The sequence below is a fragment of the Vipera ursinii genome (genome assembly GCF_947247035.1).
Source record: "Vipera ursinii genome assembly, chromosome: 1".
In the NCBI taxonomy this organism is placed as follows: domain Eukaryota; kingdom Metazoa; phylum Chordata; class Lepidosauria; order Squamata; family Viperidae; genus Vipera; species Vipera ursinii.
Window position 1 is genome coordinate 48187630 of NC_139512.1, and position 15094 is coordinate 48202723.

The 15094-nt window shown below is 34.4% G+C and overlaps 1 protein-coding gene across 4 annotated transcripts in view; it reads right to left on the reverse strand.

Moving 5' to 3' along the window:
• Positions 1 to 15094, reverse strand: part of NRXN3 (neurexin 3) — a gene marked incomplete at its 5' end in the record, with an annotated part of 1287103 nt that overhangs the window by 147772 nt on the left and 1124237 nt on the right. For 2 of the 4 annotated variants that reach the window (XM_083375237.1, XM_083375238.1), the window contains one exon: positions 6974 to 7060. The exons of the other annotated variants lie outside the window; for them this stretch is intronic. In XM_083375237.1, coding sequence (XP_083231363.1) covers positions 6974 to 7060 — 87 coding nt within the window. The remainder of the gene's footprint in view (positions 1 to 6973; positions 7061 to 15094) is intronic. 4 annotated transcript variants of the gene reach the window in all.

Here is a 15094-nt window from a genome sequence, read left to right on the forward strand (position 1 = left end):
TTTTCTTCTGGATGATTTTTTTCTTCTAGCGTAGCTCACAAGGCATGCAACATAGAGCACAGCTACATTTTATAACTAAACACTGACATTGAAAGTGTGTGTTTGCTAAAAGGACAATCACAGGTCTCTGGAGGATCTGCTTTTAACTAAAACCACTTGTATGAAACATTTTTACTTGATGATAAAGTGGAAAACAATGGGAAAAAGAAAAAAAAATGTTTAGAGGAAACATGCATAGTTGAAATATCAGGTCAGACCTCCATCTTTCCTAATGTGATGAATCTTACAAAACAAGAAAGTTAGTAAACAGTATGGCATATATTCTCTATTTCAAATGCCTCCCTGTAGTACTGGGAGCATATTGTGACTAAGAGAATGCAAATTGTGTAGTATAGTTAATCCTGTGTTAACTATGGAAATTGGAACTCCATTACTAAGTAACAAGTTTTAAAGCATAAAATCATGTGACCATGCTGACTTATGATGGCATTTCTGACAGTAATTGTTAAATGCATTTTGTGTGGTCATTAAATGCGACATTGAGTGACTTCAACTTGTGATTTTCTCATTGGCTTTATTTGTCAGAAGCCCATAGTCAAGGTTGCTAATGTCAATTGTGCAATGGTGGAACTCTGTGGCCAATGTCCCAAAAACACATTTTCATGAGGCAACTGGAGTTTCTTGTTTTCCTTTGAAGATATTTCACTTTTCATCCAAGAAGCTTCTTCAGCTTGGACTGGATGCTGCGGAATAGAAGGATTTATACTCCTTGCGGACAGCTGGTCATTTGCATTCTTTTAGAAAGTCATTGAAGCCACCTGGAGGTTTATCTGAGTCCTCACAGTCCTTTCAACCATTCCAAGAAGGCTCCACACCCATTTGCACTACTCAGGTGACCCTGACAACACATTCCCTACCATCCAGTGAGAGCTGAAGAAGCTTCTTGGATGACAAGCAAACATATTCAAAGAGAAAAAAAGTAAGTCCAGTTGCCTCCTGAAAAAACACCCTCAACCTGGATGACTGAGAACCCCATAGACCACTGTGACCAATGTATTTGCATGCTGCTTGCCAAGTGCCCAAATCATGATCACATGGTTGTGGGATGGTGCGACAGCTGCAATTTTAAGGATGAACCTTAAATCTCTTGGCTCAGTTTCATTGTAACTTCAAACATAATTAAACAAGTGGTTGCTAAGTGAGGACCAGTTGTACATGTGAGGTTCTCCTTGCTCCATTTGTGGGGTTGATATGGTTTACATAAAAGACAAGCAGTTCTTGCCACTATTTCATCCAGTATAGGTATAATTTGCAACCCTTTAAATCTGGTTTTTAATTTACAAATGTCTGTATAATCTGGTTTTCCCATTGCCAAAACAGTAAAGGAAACCTAAAAAAGAAAAAAAGAAAAAAGAAAACTCTGGACATCAGAATACCAATTGCACTGATCTGGTTCAGAATGTTGAATTTCGGAGTTAAGGCTACAAATCTTTATTCTGTCTAAAACTGTCAAAAATTGAATACTTGCAGTAGCAGCTGATGGATGAGGTAGATTTGTGCCATTTGCTTTCAAATCAGCCATCAACTGCCAATTTATTCTAAGCTGTGTGATATACTGCATCTTCCAGCATACCACAACATGTATGCTTGAATATATTTATAATTATTTTCTCATTCTCATTTTTTCAGTCTGAGAATGAATGACAGTATGTAACCCTCTCCCACATCTGGGTGCTGCTGTCAATATACTGAGCACTGAGCAATCTTTAAATAACAACTTTATTGCTACCCAGAGTTCATAATGATTATTTGTCCTGGCTTTACTCCTGAAACAGGAATGGGTAGCAGCAAATCTCTGAATCTTTATACACTGCCTTTTAATGTTTCCTATTCTACAAAGAAAAGGAAAACATGAAATAGCAAGCATGTCTGGTATTTCAGAGCAGCTGAATTTAGCATAGCTGTTTGGGCATATATTATGCATGCAGTAGCCCCCGCCTCATTTTACAGTTCAGAAATTGGTGCTTCTTTTCCATGCATCATCAAATGAAAACATGTGATTTCTCCTTCTATTTCTTTCTCTCATGACACACAGATACAGGAAATCAGTGGGCAGAAATACTAGAATCCCCTGTGTGTTGTTTTTTTTATAAAGACTATGTCCTTGCTGCAATCTGGCACCCTCTGGATGTGCTGGGCATGCAATAATCAGAATTTCCAGTTAGCATTTCCATTGGTTATGGTACCTGGGAATTCCAGAATTACAATCCCCAGCTACTCAGAAGATGGTAGAATGGAGAAGACTTATGTATAATGAAAAGTTATGTATCATAGTAATAGTAATACAAACACTGGATTGTTTTTAAACACTTGAAAGCCCAAATACATTTTAATTGCCTTTTTGTTTATCAGCTAAGATGCAGTTATTAATAGATAACTGCCAACTACGCAAGAGAATTAAAGTTAATTCCAATTTTCAATTTTATACAAATAAAATTTGTGAAGTTAACTGATTGACAGAGCACATCTTTTATGCATGTTTATTAAATGGAACATATTCCTAAGTAAATGTGAATACAAATAATGCATTACTGAATTAATAGATTTTTTGGATGAAAATTTATAGGATTAATCCACTTAAATTGTAATTTCTTGTTAAATATCATTTTGTTCTCTTTACTTCTTTCTTCCCTATAATGGAGGAACAGATTTTGCATTCCTTGCAAACATGCTTTTAATTCCACCCCCACAATTCCATCACTTAAAAAAAATCACTTAAGAATTTCATTATGTACTTAAGTGCCATTAATTTTTCTAGGACTCAAGGACACCTAACTTTCTTGGCATGGCATCCATTGTGTTAATTGTAAATTATTCTACTATAGGTCCATTATGTCTGGCAGACAGCTACTCTCAGTGCTCTCTCTTTGACAGAGCAATCCTTCCGTCTTGGCATCCATCAATTTATCATGTTCCATTTTGATAGCTAGCTATCCTCTCACTCATCATTTTTATGAGGTTGTCTGACATAAGACTTTCTTGATGCATTAAGAAATAAATGAATGACTGCATGGGCTGGCAAAGTGTAGATGAGAGAATAAATGACAGGTTGGTACTGGTATGGTTTTCCCCCACTCTGTAGTTTATCACTTGTCCAAATGACATCAAATCAAAATACCATGTTTTAAAAACTCTAACATTATAGAAAATGATAGTATACCCCATTTTACGATAAACCAGATAGAGGGGCTGTCATGTGCCAAAAATCAGTTTGGAAGGAGTATGCTTCGGACTTTACCCAAGCATGTGACCTCTCTGCTTATATGGCATGTATTTTTTCAGTCTTTTATATGAACTTGAAAAAAGATGAGGCAGCCTTAATGAATGGAATTAAAAAAGCCCATTCTTAATGCAATGCTTATGGAAGCCTAAAAGCAGATGTATGATTGCCTTGATGCTGTGCTTATTTCTGCCTAAAGTCAAAGCAGATCTTATGAGTTATTTTTTATTTTATTTTAGTACAGCCCTACTAAATAGTACAAAATGATTTACGACACTCTATATCAGTGCCCATCTTACTCCCATGCTTACTAAAAATGTTTGAGATCTCTGGTTTTCTTTAGATTGTGCTTCTCGTGTGTGATTGTCTTTTAACAAAGCAACATCATCAACTTATCTTCACCATCAACATCATCACCACCATCACCACTGACAATGGCAAAAACATCAATTCCAGAACTCTTAAGACAGTAGACATGTAATTATCTTTCAGCATGCTTATCTCAGGCTTAGGAAATAAAGAAACAAAAAAAGCAAACAAAAAAGTGAAATTATAGAGGGGGGGAAACTACAAAATAGCAGCAGATTTTCAGGCAAATGAGCTTCAACACAGCATTGGTCATGCACTGGTTTAACAAAAGCAAGGTCACTGTTGTCTTTAGTGTTAAAGGGACTTTATCTTTTTGAGATTAGCAAGAGAAAATTATCCACTTTTTAGATTAAATATGTTTACATTTTAAAAATCTATTCTCATAAACACAGATCACATTAATGAATCACTGTTTACTATTTTGCCACCTGAATTATAAAATATAGTACTAACAGAATAGTTAATGTCATTTGTGTACCTAATGACCCGTCACACTAAATACAATTTAGCAACGAAATGTGACTACTGACCCTGAAGGTTATTAACTCCCTGGTTAAGGTGTTCAGCTAGAAACTGGGAGACCATGAGTTCTAGTCCAGCTTAGGTACAAAGCCAGTTGGGTAACCTTGGGCCAGTCACTTTCTTTCAGTCCTAGGAAGGAGGCAATGGCAAACCATTTTTTAAAAACCTTGCCAAGAAATCAGCAAGAACTTGTCATTGCAGACCTGATTGAACAGAAGAATAAAATGCACTTCACGCTTTTTGCAGACTCTAATATAGGATAGCCTTGTTTTCAGTTTAGGACTGAAAGTAGCATTTATAATTATGCTCTAATCTAAGTTTCTCATCCAGGCCAATTGCTGGTATGTTTTTGATTTTCCTATGGTCTTAACTAGCAAAACCATTCATGTTTGGTAATCTATCAGCAATTTAAAATTTCCTAAAATAGGACAAATTGGTTTAGGGACACAATCTGAACAGTTTGAAATGCATTCACAATGATTCAGTATATTCCTCTTTATTTGTTTGGGTAAATTTCTTCAAACCCTTTATCCTCTGCCATGGTTCCTTTATTTTTCCTTATCTTTCTCTTATTTATGCATTTAAAGGGCTACTGTTCTTTTAACACATTTTATCATCTTTCTCATAATTACAGATTAATATATACAATATGAATGCATGTATTGTTATTTTTATGCTTAGACAACCATTAAAAAAGTTACCTTATCAGTGGGGAAATAAACAACATGTTTAATCAATGTATGCTCGTGAAATCAAAAGCAAATCTGGAATTAAAATCTGAAAACAAATCTGAAATTCAAAACCAATTCTTAAAACTTCCATCTGGGTGTCACCCAATTCTTTTTTGTCTAGCAGAGGCACTTTAAAAATGTAAGCAAAAGTTGATCCAGGATTTCCTAAATTATAAAACTGGATCCAATATGTTCTATTTTATATCATAGCCAAACTGGGGGGAAAGAATCAGCTTTCTAACATAGCATGTGATACTTAAAGAAAATTTTCCTTTAACAAAATAAGAATATCTTATTCAAAAGAGCCAGATTCAAAAAGGCTGATCACAGAAACTATGTGCATTATGAAATATGTTAAGTTTATCTCCAGAGATCTCCAACCTTGGCAACTTTGAGACTTGTGGACTTTTAAGTCTCAGAATTCCTCAGCCAGCCATACTGGCAGAGGAAATCTGGGAAGTGAAGTCCACAAGTTTTAAAGTTACTGAGTTTGGAGACTCCTGTTTAACTGATTGGTACAATATCTGGAGGTCATTTCTCAACACTTGGCAAAACTTCAGGGACAACTTTCAGTATGATATCCTATAAACAAATGTATAAAGAGGTAAAAATATCTGTGTACAAAAAATTTTCTATTGACAGACTCTGTTGGTTGAAATCACTATTAAGTTAACTGAAATGGAATAGTTGGACTTAAAAATGGTTAACCTCCCCTAGAATACTCTTATTGTAAACTGTGTTTATTTTAATGAGGTTTGAACTATCTCCCATGAGAAATATTTCCAATCACCTTTCACTGGGAAATGAGCAGCTGTAGAATTCTCATTAAACCATTGCAATATATTTGTGACCATGTATAAATTGCTTCTTCTGAGGACTATATATTACTTTGGGAAATCAATGGATTTGTGAACTGTTAAACAGAAAAGAAGCATACTTGTCCTACATTTCTAAAATACATATACAAACTATACAAATAGTGTCAATCCAAAATGTCCACATGGAAAATGGTACTGCATAAATATACATATAGATGTATATTTTTTGCAGGTGGATTCATCTTGGTGTTTAGTTTAAGATATGCATCAAAAGCTCCAGTCCATACAACTTTATTCAGCAGAAAAATCAGTTGAGTTCAATAAGACCTACCCCTAGTAAGTATAAGATATGTGTAGAGTACAACTAAGGATGAGAATAACTAGTCTTAAAATACAAATCAATTACCTGTGGCTACACCACTAGCATTCTCATTAATGCATCAATAAAAAATGTATCTGCAGGTCTATTCTGTTGATCAAAAGAGGAATCTGTCATTGCCTCATGCAGCAAAATTCCATGGCATTATTTTCTATATTTTGTAGACTATTTGTCAACTTTGGCAACTTTAACATGGCTGGCTAGAGAATTCTGGGAATTGAAATTCATACATTTTAAAGTTGCAAAATTGAAAAACACTGGTGTAAACAATATTAGAGCAAGGTGCATTCTGAAAAATACCCCCCATTTTCTCACTTTTCCCTATAGAGGTTATATGAACATTTAAATGAGATCCAAGAGTTGGAGAAATAAATACCCAAAACACATTTGTTTCATTAAAATGAAAAGGGAGGTCATAACTGTAACATTATTTAAAAGGGAATGGGATATCTGAAAATTATGTTTGAATAATTAGGTTTCTAAACAAGTTTAAGACAACTTTGATGATACATAATAGATGTAGATTATATATATTATTTAAAAATAGTTCATGCAGTGTTGTATAGCCATAATACATGTTGTTTCATTTTCCTGTTTGGTTGTTTTTTTAAATGGTGTCTTAGCTCTTGCTTTTTTTCTTTGATTTTTTTTATAGTAAACATTGAATTTCGTCCCTTTAACTTGGTTTTAATAGCAATGTATTATAGCATGATTTATCAACATATGGCAGGTGGAAGTTGACAAAAATTATAATGAAAATTAAAAGTCATTTATGCAGCAGGCGATTCAAGTTTAAGAAACATTTATTTGCAGGCTTTAAAAATGAGGGTTTAGAATCAAATGGATTTAAAATGAAAGTTTTAACAATGGTTACCTTTTTCCTGCAGCCATTCCTCTACGGGTCGGTTATATTTGAAGGGGATTTTCTGTTTTACCAATTGGAACGCAGTATCAGTGTTTCCTTTAAAGTTTAAAAAACAGCTTAAAAACAATCTGAAAAGTCAATGAAATTGTTAAAAAAATAAAACATCCTAAGTTACTTTGATTTATTCATTTATTTATGAAGGAATTTAAACAAACATGAAGATATGTAGTTAGTCCTCTTTTAAAATGGTAGAGAATAGCACACTCTCATTTCTTGGAATTCTAGAAGAACTTTCCCATGTTCCAAGCATGTTTGTTATGAAGAGTTACCTTTAACATCGAAATCCTTTCAATCTAGCATATCAGTATTAGGAATCATGCTGGCTCACTTTCCTGCACCTCCATATGCTTTTACATGATGTAAATTGTGAGAATGCCCGATTCACTGCCCTCTTCTTACATTCATAGAAAATGTTTCATGGAGCTAACATAAATTACAGAATCATAGAGTCATGGGATTGGAAGGACCTGGAGATCTTCGAGTCCAATCTCCTGCCCAATTTTTCCAAATAACTTTTCTAAACAAATGCCTAGGCAAATTTTGCACCTACAACCTTAGAAGGCAGGCTGTTCCATTCCTTTAAAAAAATCAGGAAATGCCTTCTTATTTTGAGTTCTTTCTGTAAGATCCTCATCAGTGATTCTTGTGCTACACTCAGGCATCATGGGTAATAAATCCACACCCTCTTCCTTTTGATAGGACTTCAAATATTGGAAAATATCTATAATCCCTCCATTTAGCTTTTTCTTCAGTAGGGTAAACATTCTCCATTCCTTTAACTGTTTTTCATAGGATTAGCCTGCAATACCTTCGCTATCTTTGTTGTCACAACATTCTTCTTCTATTGAAATGCAAGACTGCACTACTGGTTATTTTGGCAAGTGAAGAAAACTGCTGGCTCAAACTTAAGCTATGGTGTGCGCTAGGATGTCCTCTTTTGTTAACACCTTCTACTGAATCAGGTACTACCTATCCTGACCTTTATAGTTGTTGTTTTCCTTTTCCAGATAAGTGTAGAACCCTACACTATATTAAACTACATATTTTTGAATATGGTCCTATATTCACATCTATCAAGATCCTTCTGAATTCTGTGCCTGTTTTTTTCTGGTGTTCGCAATTCCTCACAACTCCTGCCTCTCTCCAAGCTTTATGTTCACCCACCAATCAGAAAAAAGTATCTTTATTATCTTCTCATCCATTCATGCCATTCCCTTGGTCTACTAAGTCTCTTTCTAATTAATACAATTTGACAATCACAATCTATTTTAAACAACTCCTGGCTTCTAGTAGTACCTTGTTCCTTTCTAAATGTTTGCAAATTCCACTGCTTGATGACCTTTCTAGGATTTTCCCAGGTATTAAAATCAAACTGATTGGTCTGTAGTTTTCTGATTCTTTTTACTGTTTTCCCTTTTTTAAAGACTAAAACAACATCAGTTCTTCTCCAGTTTTCTGGTGCTTCCCATGTACTACAGGACATTTCAAAGATTGCAATCAAAAATATATTGCTTTGTAACAGACCTCTTCAACTTTATGCCCTTCAGATATGTTGGGAACAAAACACTCAGAATTCTCTCAAATCAGTTGATATTGTAACCTCCAGAATCTCAACATGAATACTAAAATCTCCAGATATAATAGGACTACCATTCTCAGAATGGAATTATAGTCCAGTGGATCTAGTGAGTTGTACCTTTGATGAACGGTAATGTACACCTATACAGTTTCCAGCTTCCCACTGCAAACTATTATAGCTAAGAAACAAAACCTTCATTCTGCTGGGCTCAGATCTCTAGAATAACACTATCTCAGAGTTTAATGTTTTGTTTTGCATGTCTATGCAGTGAAAAATATTATGATATGTGCTGAATTTATAACTTTATAGCAGGATATATTGAAAGGTGTAGTAGCATTGCTGAAGATGATTGTAACAGCAGAGATTTTTAAGTGATGTGACTTATTTTTCTCTATACTTTCCTATATAAAATAGCTTGTTTTCAGAAGGCTGTGCACAGTATGGCTAGTTAAAGCTTTAGCTTTTTCAAAAACAAACAGGTCTCTATATCTTCCCTCACCCTGCCCCATCCTTAATTGATCATGTCCTCTACACTTTAGCTTAAGAATGCTGTAACTCCCCTTTAGAATTGCTTTGCCAAGACCAGACACATGGAAGGTCAGCTAGGATGAATAGGCTGGTTCTATCTCACATAAATTCTGATAGCTATTAGGCAAGAAGTACAAACAATATACACAACATAGTCCAGCATCTCTAGAAAGGAGGATAGATAGATATAAACCAAGGACAATATCTTAATTAAAATGTCCTTGGCAATTATTCAAATGTTTCAGGTTCATTCAAACTGCTGACAAGTTGTATCACTGAACCATCTCTAGGTGCTGTGTTATTTATATCTCCTATATTCTGTAAAAGTATAAAACATGACAAATCTTCAGAAACGACTAGCACTATGTGGGGGGGGACCTTTACCTTTTATATATAACCATTCAGGAAAAACATTTTACACTAGCTGCAACAATCTGGGGAATTCTCTATAGCTCCCTTTCATGAAGATGAAGGCCTCCCAGCTATAGAGAGGATATGAAATTCTGTCCTGTATTTACAGTCCTTTATTGAATATTGTCATGTCTTTTTAATTGCCCTATATACAGATATTTTTCTATGTATTTTATGCTTTGCTGTCAAAGTCTGCTTCCAGATTCACCTTTAGCAAAACCAAAAGGTTTGGGAGTGCCAGTGAAATACTTGCTGAATATGATGAGAAAGCGATGTCTTGCAACATTTCAAATGGGTAATGAGAACCTGTATCACATTAATAAAACTATTGGGTCTAGCTTATATGAGGTAACAGTTCCAATTATACTCTGGCTGGTTAGACTGCACTTCAAATACAGCATCGAGTTCTAAACACTGAACTTAAAAGTGACACAGAGAAGCTCAAGCAGGTTCAAAGGATTTCTACTTGTATAATAAGGGTTTTAGAAACTTCATCCTATAATAAATGGTTAAAGAATTAGTCTGCAAAGAAGGAGACTATGGGGAGATATAAGAGTTGTTTACAGATATCTAAAAAGGCATCATGTGCATGACAGAGCGCTCCTGTTCTTTGTTGAATCCAAGGGCAAGACAAGAGCAGACTAGTTACAATCAAAAGGAAGGAAATTGGGACTGAATATTAGGTGGTATGAGCTAGCAAGCAAAAGAACACTGATTAGAACAGAGGTGAATTACCTCTTCTTGGAAGCTTTCATATTGATGCTGAAGGGTCATCTGTCAAGGATGGTTTAGTATGAACAAGAGCTTTAAGAACCTGACCTATAAGAGCTCTTACAGCTCATATATTCTATTATTCTATAAAGCAAAGAAGAAGATGGCATCCCTCTGTGTACAGAAGCTAATTGCTGCAACTATACTTTTTTTTAATTTCAGCACTTGAAATAGGACAATTGTCTCCACCACAGGAAAGGCAGCAAATTAATTTAGGATTTACAAGGCATTCTTTATGACACATCAATTCTTTGTTGTCTACATCTTGTCACATTGCTGTATTTGTTAATGTCTATTACTTTGGATGGCTGTTTTATTCTGGCTAACTATCGGGTTGGTCCTGCAAATCCTAAGATTAACTATAACTTAAAAATCAGTGATTAAAAAACAAGCTACTAGAAGATGAAGAAAGAAAGTCCTGAATGGAAAGAAATATAGCAGATCAATGAACAAGTAAATGTAAAATCCTATTAACATTACTTAGATTAAATTAAACTTTGCACAGAAAGCAATACGTCTTCTTCAAATCCAGGAAATGAATTGCTAATCTCTACCATCTCTTTCAAAATGTTGATTTTAAATTTAAGTTTATATCTTTATTATGAAAGTAATTTTATTTATACACAGCAAGATACCATTAAAATTAGGGGGGAAACTGAAGGACCTCTGAAATTCAACAAACTTTAAATTGTAACATTAGAATCTTTTCATATTCCTTTTTATTTATTTATTTTTTCATTTATGTCAACCATTCACAAAACTATAAAAACGTGCATGAGAATGTATTCATCTTTATATTTCATGGACAAGAGTGAATTAAAGGACATGTTGCTTATAGTTACACACATGCAATATAAAGTGAAAAAAGGACTATAATTACAAAATTACAAAAATCAAATTCCACAAACTATACTGTTTTTAGGAGGCAGCTTAGATTAAAGACCTCATAGACCTCATCAGGAACCAATAACATTTTTTACTTTACACAAAACTATATAATTATAATTTACAAATTCATTGGATAGTTAACCTGGAAACGTAAGAAAAAGAAATTCATAATACTGGCCCAAAAATTCAGTTAAGCATTCAGTTATTTATATTTTATATTTCATAATCTGATTCTTAGCAGAGAGAAGATAATATTTTTAAATGCTACACTTTTCATTTTTTACTTTTGCAACTTATGGCCAAAGATACTATCAGTGGCTTTTTCCATTTGATAATGCAAATTTAAGCATTGCAATTTCTTATTTTCAAAACCTTATTGTATCTACTTATATTATCAGTGCAAAATTACAGAAAAATAGAGATAGTAAAAAAGAAAGAATCACTCAGAGGTTTTCTTTTGGAAAATTACTTTGACAACCTTAATGCTTCTAAAAAAGGAACTTATACATATATAACTATGCACTGTGTGTGATAGAAAAAATCCTAACTAAATGGCATTTTATAAGGATAAACAATAAGTGTTACTTCCTTTCTTCCATTCTATAAAACTACACAAAAGAAACAGAGCTTACACACACACACACACACACACACACACACACACACACACTTCCTGGTTAATTTAAATATGTAACTATGCTTTATGGTTCTTACTGGTGTGTTGCTTCATTAAATATTTCCCAAACAAGCTAGACTTCATTATACAAACAACAATTTCTTTTTTCCTCATTTTCCCCTTAAAATTCAGGCAAATTTCCATCCAAATAAAAGTTGTTCCATTACCGTAAATCCATTCCTAAACCAAAAAAAGAATTTCTAAACCACAAAAATAAAAGAGCAGTTTGGATAATGTCAATTTTTCCCCTTGATGGACATATGCGTAATGATGAAATAGTACAGCAAAGCAGAGTAGCATAAAGGTTCCAGTGCCATGTTTGCTTTCAGGTTGACTATTAAGACAGTCTGATAATTGTGAAATCCTTGAAAATATTAATAAGAAAACTGGAGGGAAAAATAATTTCTCCTAAGGAAGGCAGTACAATATGTTTTAAAGACACCTTAACTGTTTAATCAGTTGTCTATAAGATTATTTTATACATAAATAACGAGGGCCATGACTTCAAAAAGAGATTAAATTTATTAAAGAATAACAAGGATTATCACTGACTATTACTCTTAAAGAGTAAGCAAATGTTTACCTTGGCAGGAACTAAAATTTGTTCTGTCTCAATGGCATAGGTATCTTATAGGCCAAAGAGTTTGAAACAAGTACTTTCCCAAATAAAAATGTATCTTAAGAAATACATGTTTGCCAAGAGCAAACCTAACTCCTTTTCATCATGTCTTGAGTTCTAGAGTAATTTGTTATAGCTTTATGTCCTATTTCTATGGCATGAGTTGGAATCTTTGATATTGGTATTCTGTATAACACTTCTGTTGTCAGCTTCACAATCTTTCATGCTTATCTTCACAAACATTCAAGGAAAAAAACCCCAAACTATTATTTTAACTTATATTTGAAATATAATGGATGGCAAAGCTGGCATATGAACCAGACTTTGTAACTCAGATCTAGTCTTTGTATTACTGCAATATGAATACAAAAACATACAGTATTAAAGGCAGCTGCAGGAAAGACTTCTTTTTTTAGAAAAAAGAAAGGACTGAAATGTAGAATGTCTGAAAGATTATTCATTTGTAAAGGTTTGCAAGCATCAGAAGGTTAGATGGGCATCGCAGGATCACACAGGCAGTGACAAAACACAGTATCATTGCTCTATTGCTGAGTGGTGTTAGTTCATTTTCAAGAGTTCCACTGGCTGTGGCTGGGTTTTCAGGCCTAATTCAAGGAGCTGTGCACTATCTATAAAATCCTAAATGTCTTGGGCTCTCATGACCTCTATCTGTTCTGAGTCTAATCAGCCTGCCTTACATGATCTTACCTTGAGGAGTCCTGGGAAATCGGGATAATAGGAGCTTAGATGATTATCTTTGTTGTGGCAGCCCCTTCACTATGAAACAATCTGTCCCTGAATTCACACTATTTCTCATTTCATCCTTTAAAGAAGTGGCAAAAACAGTTCTCTTCCACAGAGCACTTAGTGACAAATTATTTCATTCCAAATAGCAGCCCTTGGGGCAGAACGTTAGGAATTTTATCTTTTTTTTTTTACCTGCTTCTATCACTGTATTAATTTTCTTCACATAAAGAATCTGATGAAGCACACTACACACACATTTTTGAAAAAAAGTAACACATCAATTTATAAAGGGCTCTTCAATGCTTTTTACCACAGTCTCCTTAACAGAAGTGGGTTTTTGAATGGTGTGGCTTCTTGTTCATTCATTGTACATCATCATGATTTGGCCCACGCTTACCAATTGGTCCTGGAACATTATTTGCAGGTTTACTGTGATAATACTAAAAAGTTTCTTCATAGAGGAAAATTGAAGCACCAAATTATAGGCCTTTGCAAAATTTTTGTTCCAACTTTTTCACTACCAATTAGGATAACCTACTTGTACTTCAGTTTTCCAACTGAAAAAAAAGTCATTAAGGCACTTGAACAGGAAACCATTTTCCAATTTGTTTCACCTCTATAGCATTTGTCCTTTTTTCAGTGTATTTCTTACTTGAAAAAAAGTTATGTAACTGGCTATTCTGGCTCTCCTTTTCTTTTCTTACTTTCATTTCTTCTACTGTAGGATGACCTTGACCTCCTTTTCCCTCTCTGTCTGATCCTGATATTTCCTTTAAGTCTTTTCTTTGTTTTTCATTCTTCCCATTGTGATGCTTTATCGTCAAGAGCTAGACTTCACATTAAAGCTACTCCAATACACAGGCTTGGATCAAAGATAAAATGGACACAAAAATATGATGAATAGGAGACAAAATCAGCAAACGAGATATAGCAGTAGAAGGAGAAAAAGCCAACTAAAGTTAGACCTGTTCTCACCAAGTCAACTCATCCTTATTTATTTTTTTACTTGGTCTGAGGAACAGTAAGTAGTTAATAGTAAAACAGTAAATATCTTCTTTGTAGCTTCCTTTTCTTTTCTAAGCCTTTCCTTCTCTAGGTTTTGTAACAAAATATACACCAGATTTTGACAGTTCATCTCATCATAATGCTTAAAGATAATTACTAATTTAAAATAATGACTCTAACGAAACTTTCTATTTAGATTAGAATACTGCTTTCAAAGAGCTGAAAAGTACAAAGAAAAAGTATACCTGGAGTACTGCAACCAATTTTGGTCACCCTACTACAAAAAAGATGTTGAGACCTTGGAAAAAGTTCAGAGAACAGCAATAAAAGGCCTGGAGATTAAAACATATGAAGAATGGCTGTAGGACTTGGGTTTGGCTAGTCTAAAGAAAAGAAGAAACAGGAGCGACATGATAGCAGTATTTGAGGGGATGCCACAAAGAAGAGGGTGTCAAACTATTCTCCAAAGTACCACAGGGCAGGACAAGAAACAATGGTTGGAAACTGACCAAAAGAGAGAAGCAACTTAGAATTAAGGAGAAAGTTCCTAACAGTGAGGTCAATTAACCAGTGGAACAGCTTGCCTTCAGAAATCATGGGCGCTCCATCACTGGAGATTTTTAAGAACAGACTAGACAGTCACTCATCTGAAATGGTATAGGTATAGGTTCTCCTGCTCAAGCAGGGGGCTGAAGACCTCCAAGGCCCCTTCCAGCTCCATTCTATTCTACAAAAGCCCACAATTTGTTTTTTGACCTCACAATTACTTTGTGAGTTAGATGATGACAAAGCATTAATAAATTGAACAAATATCTGAAGTCTAATTTCAAATATCTGAAGGCAAAT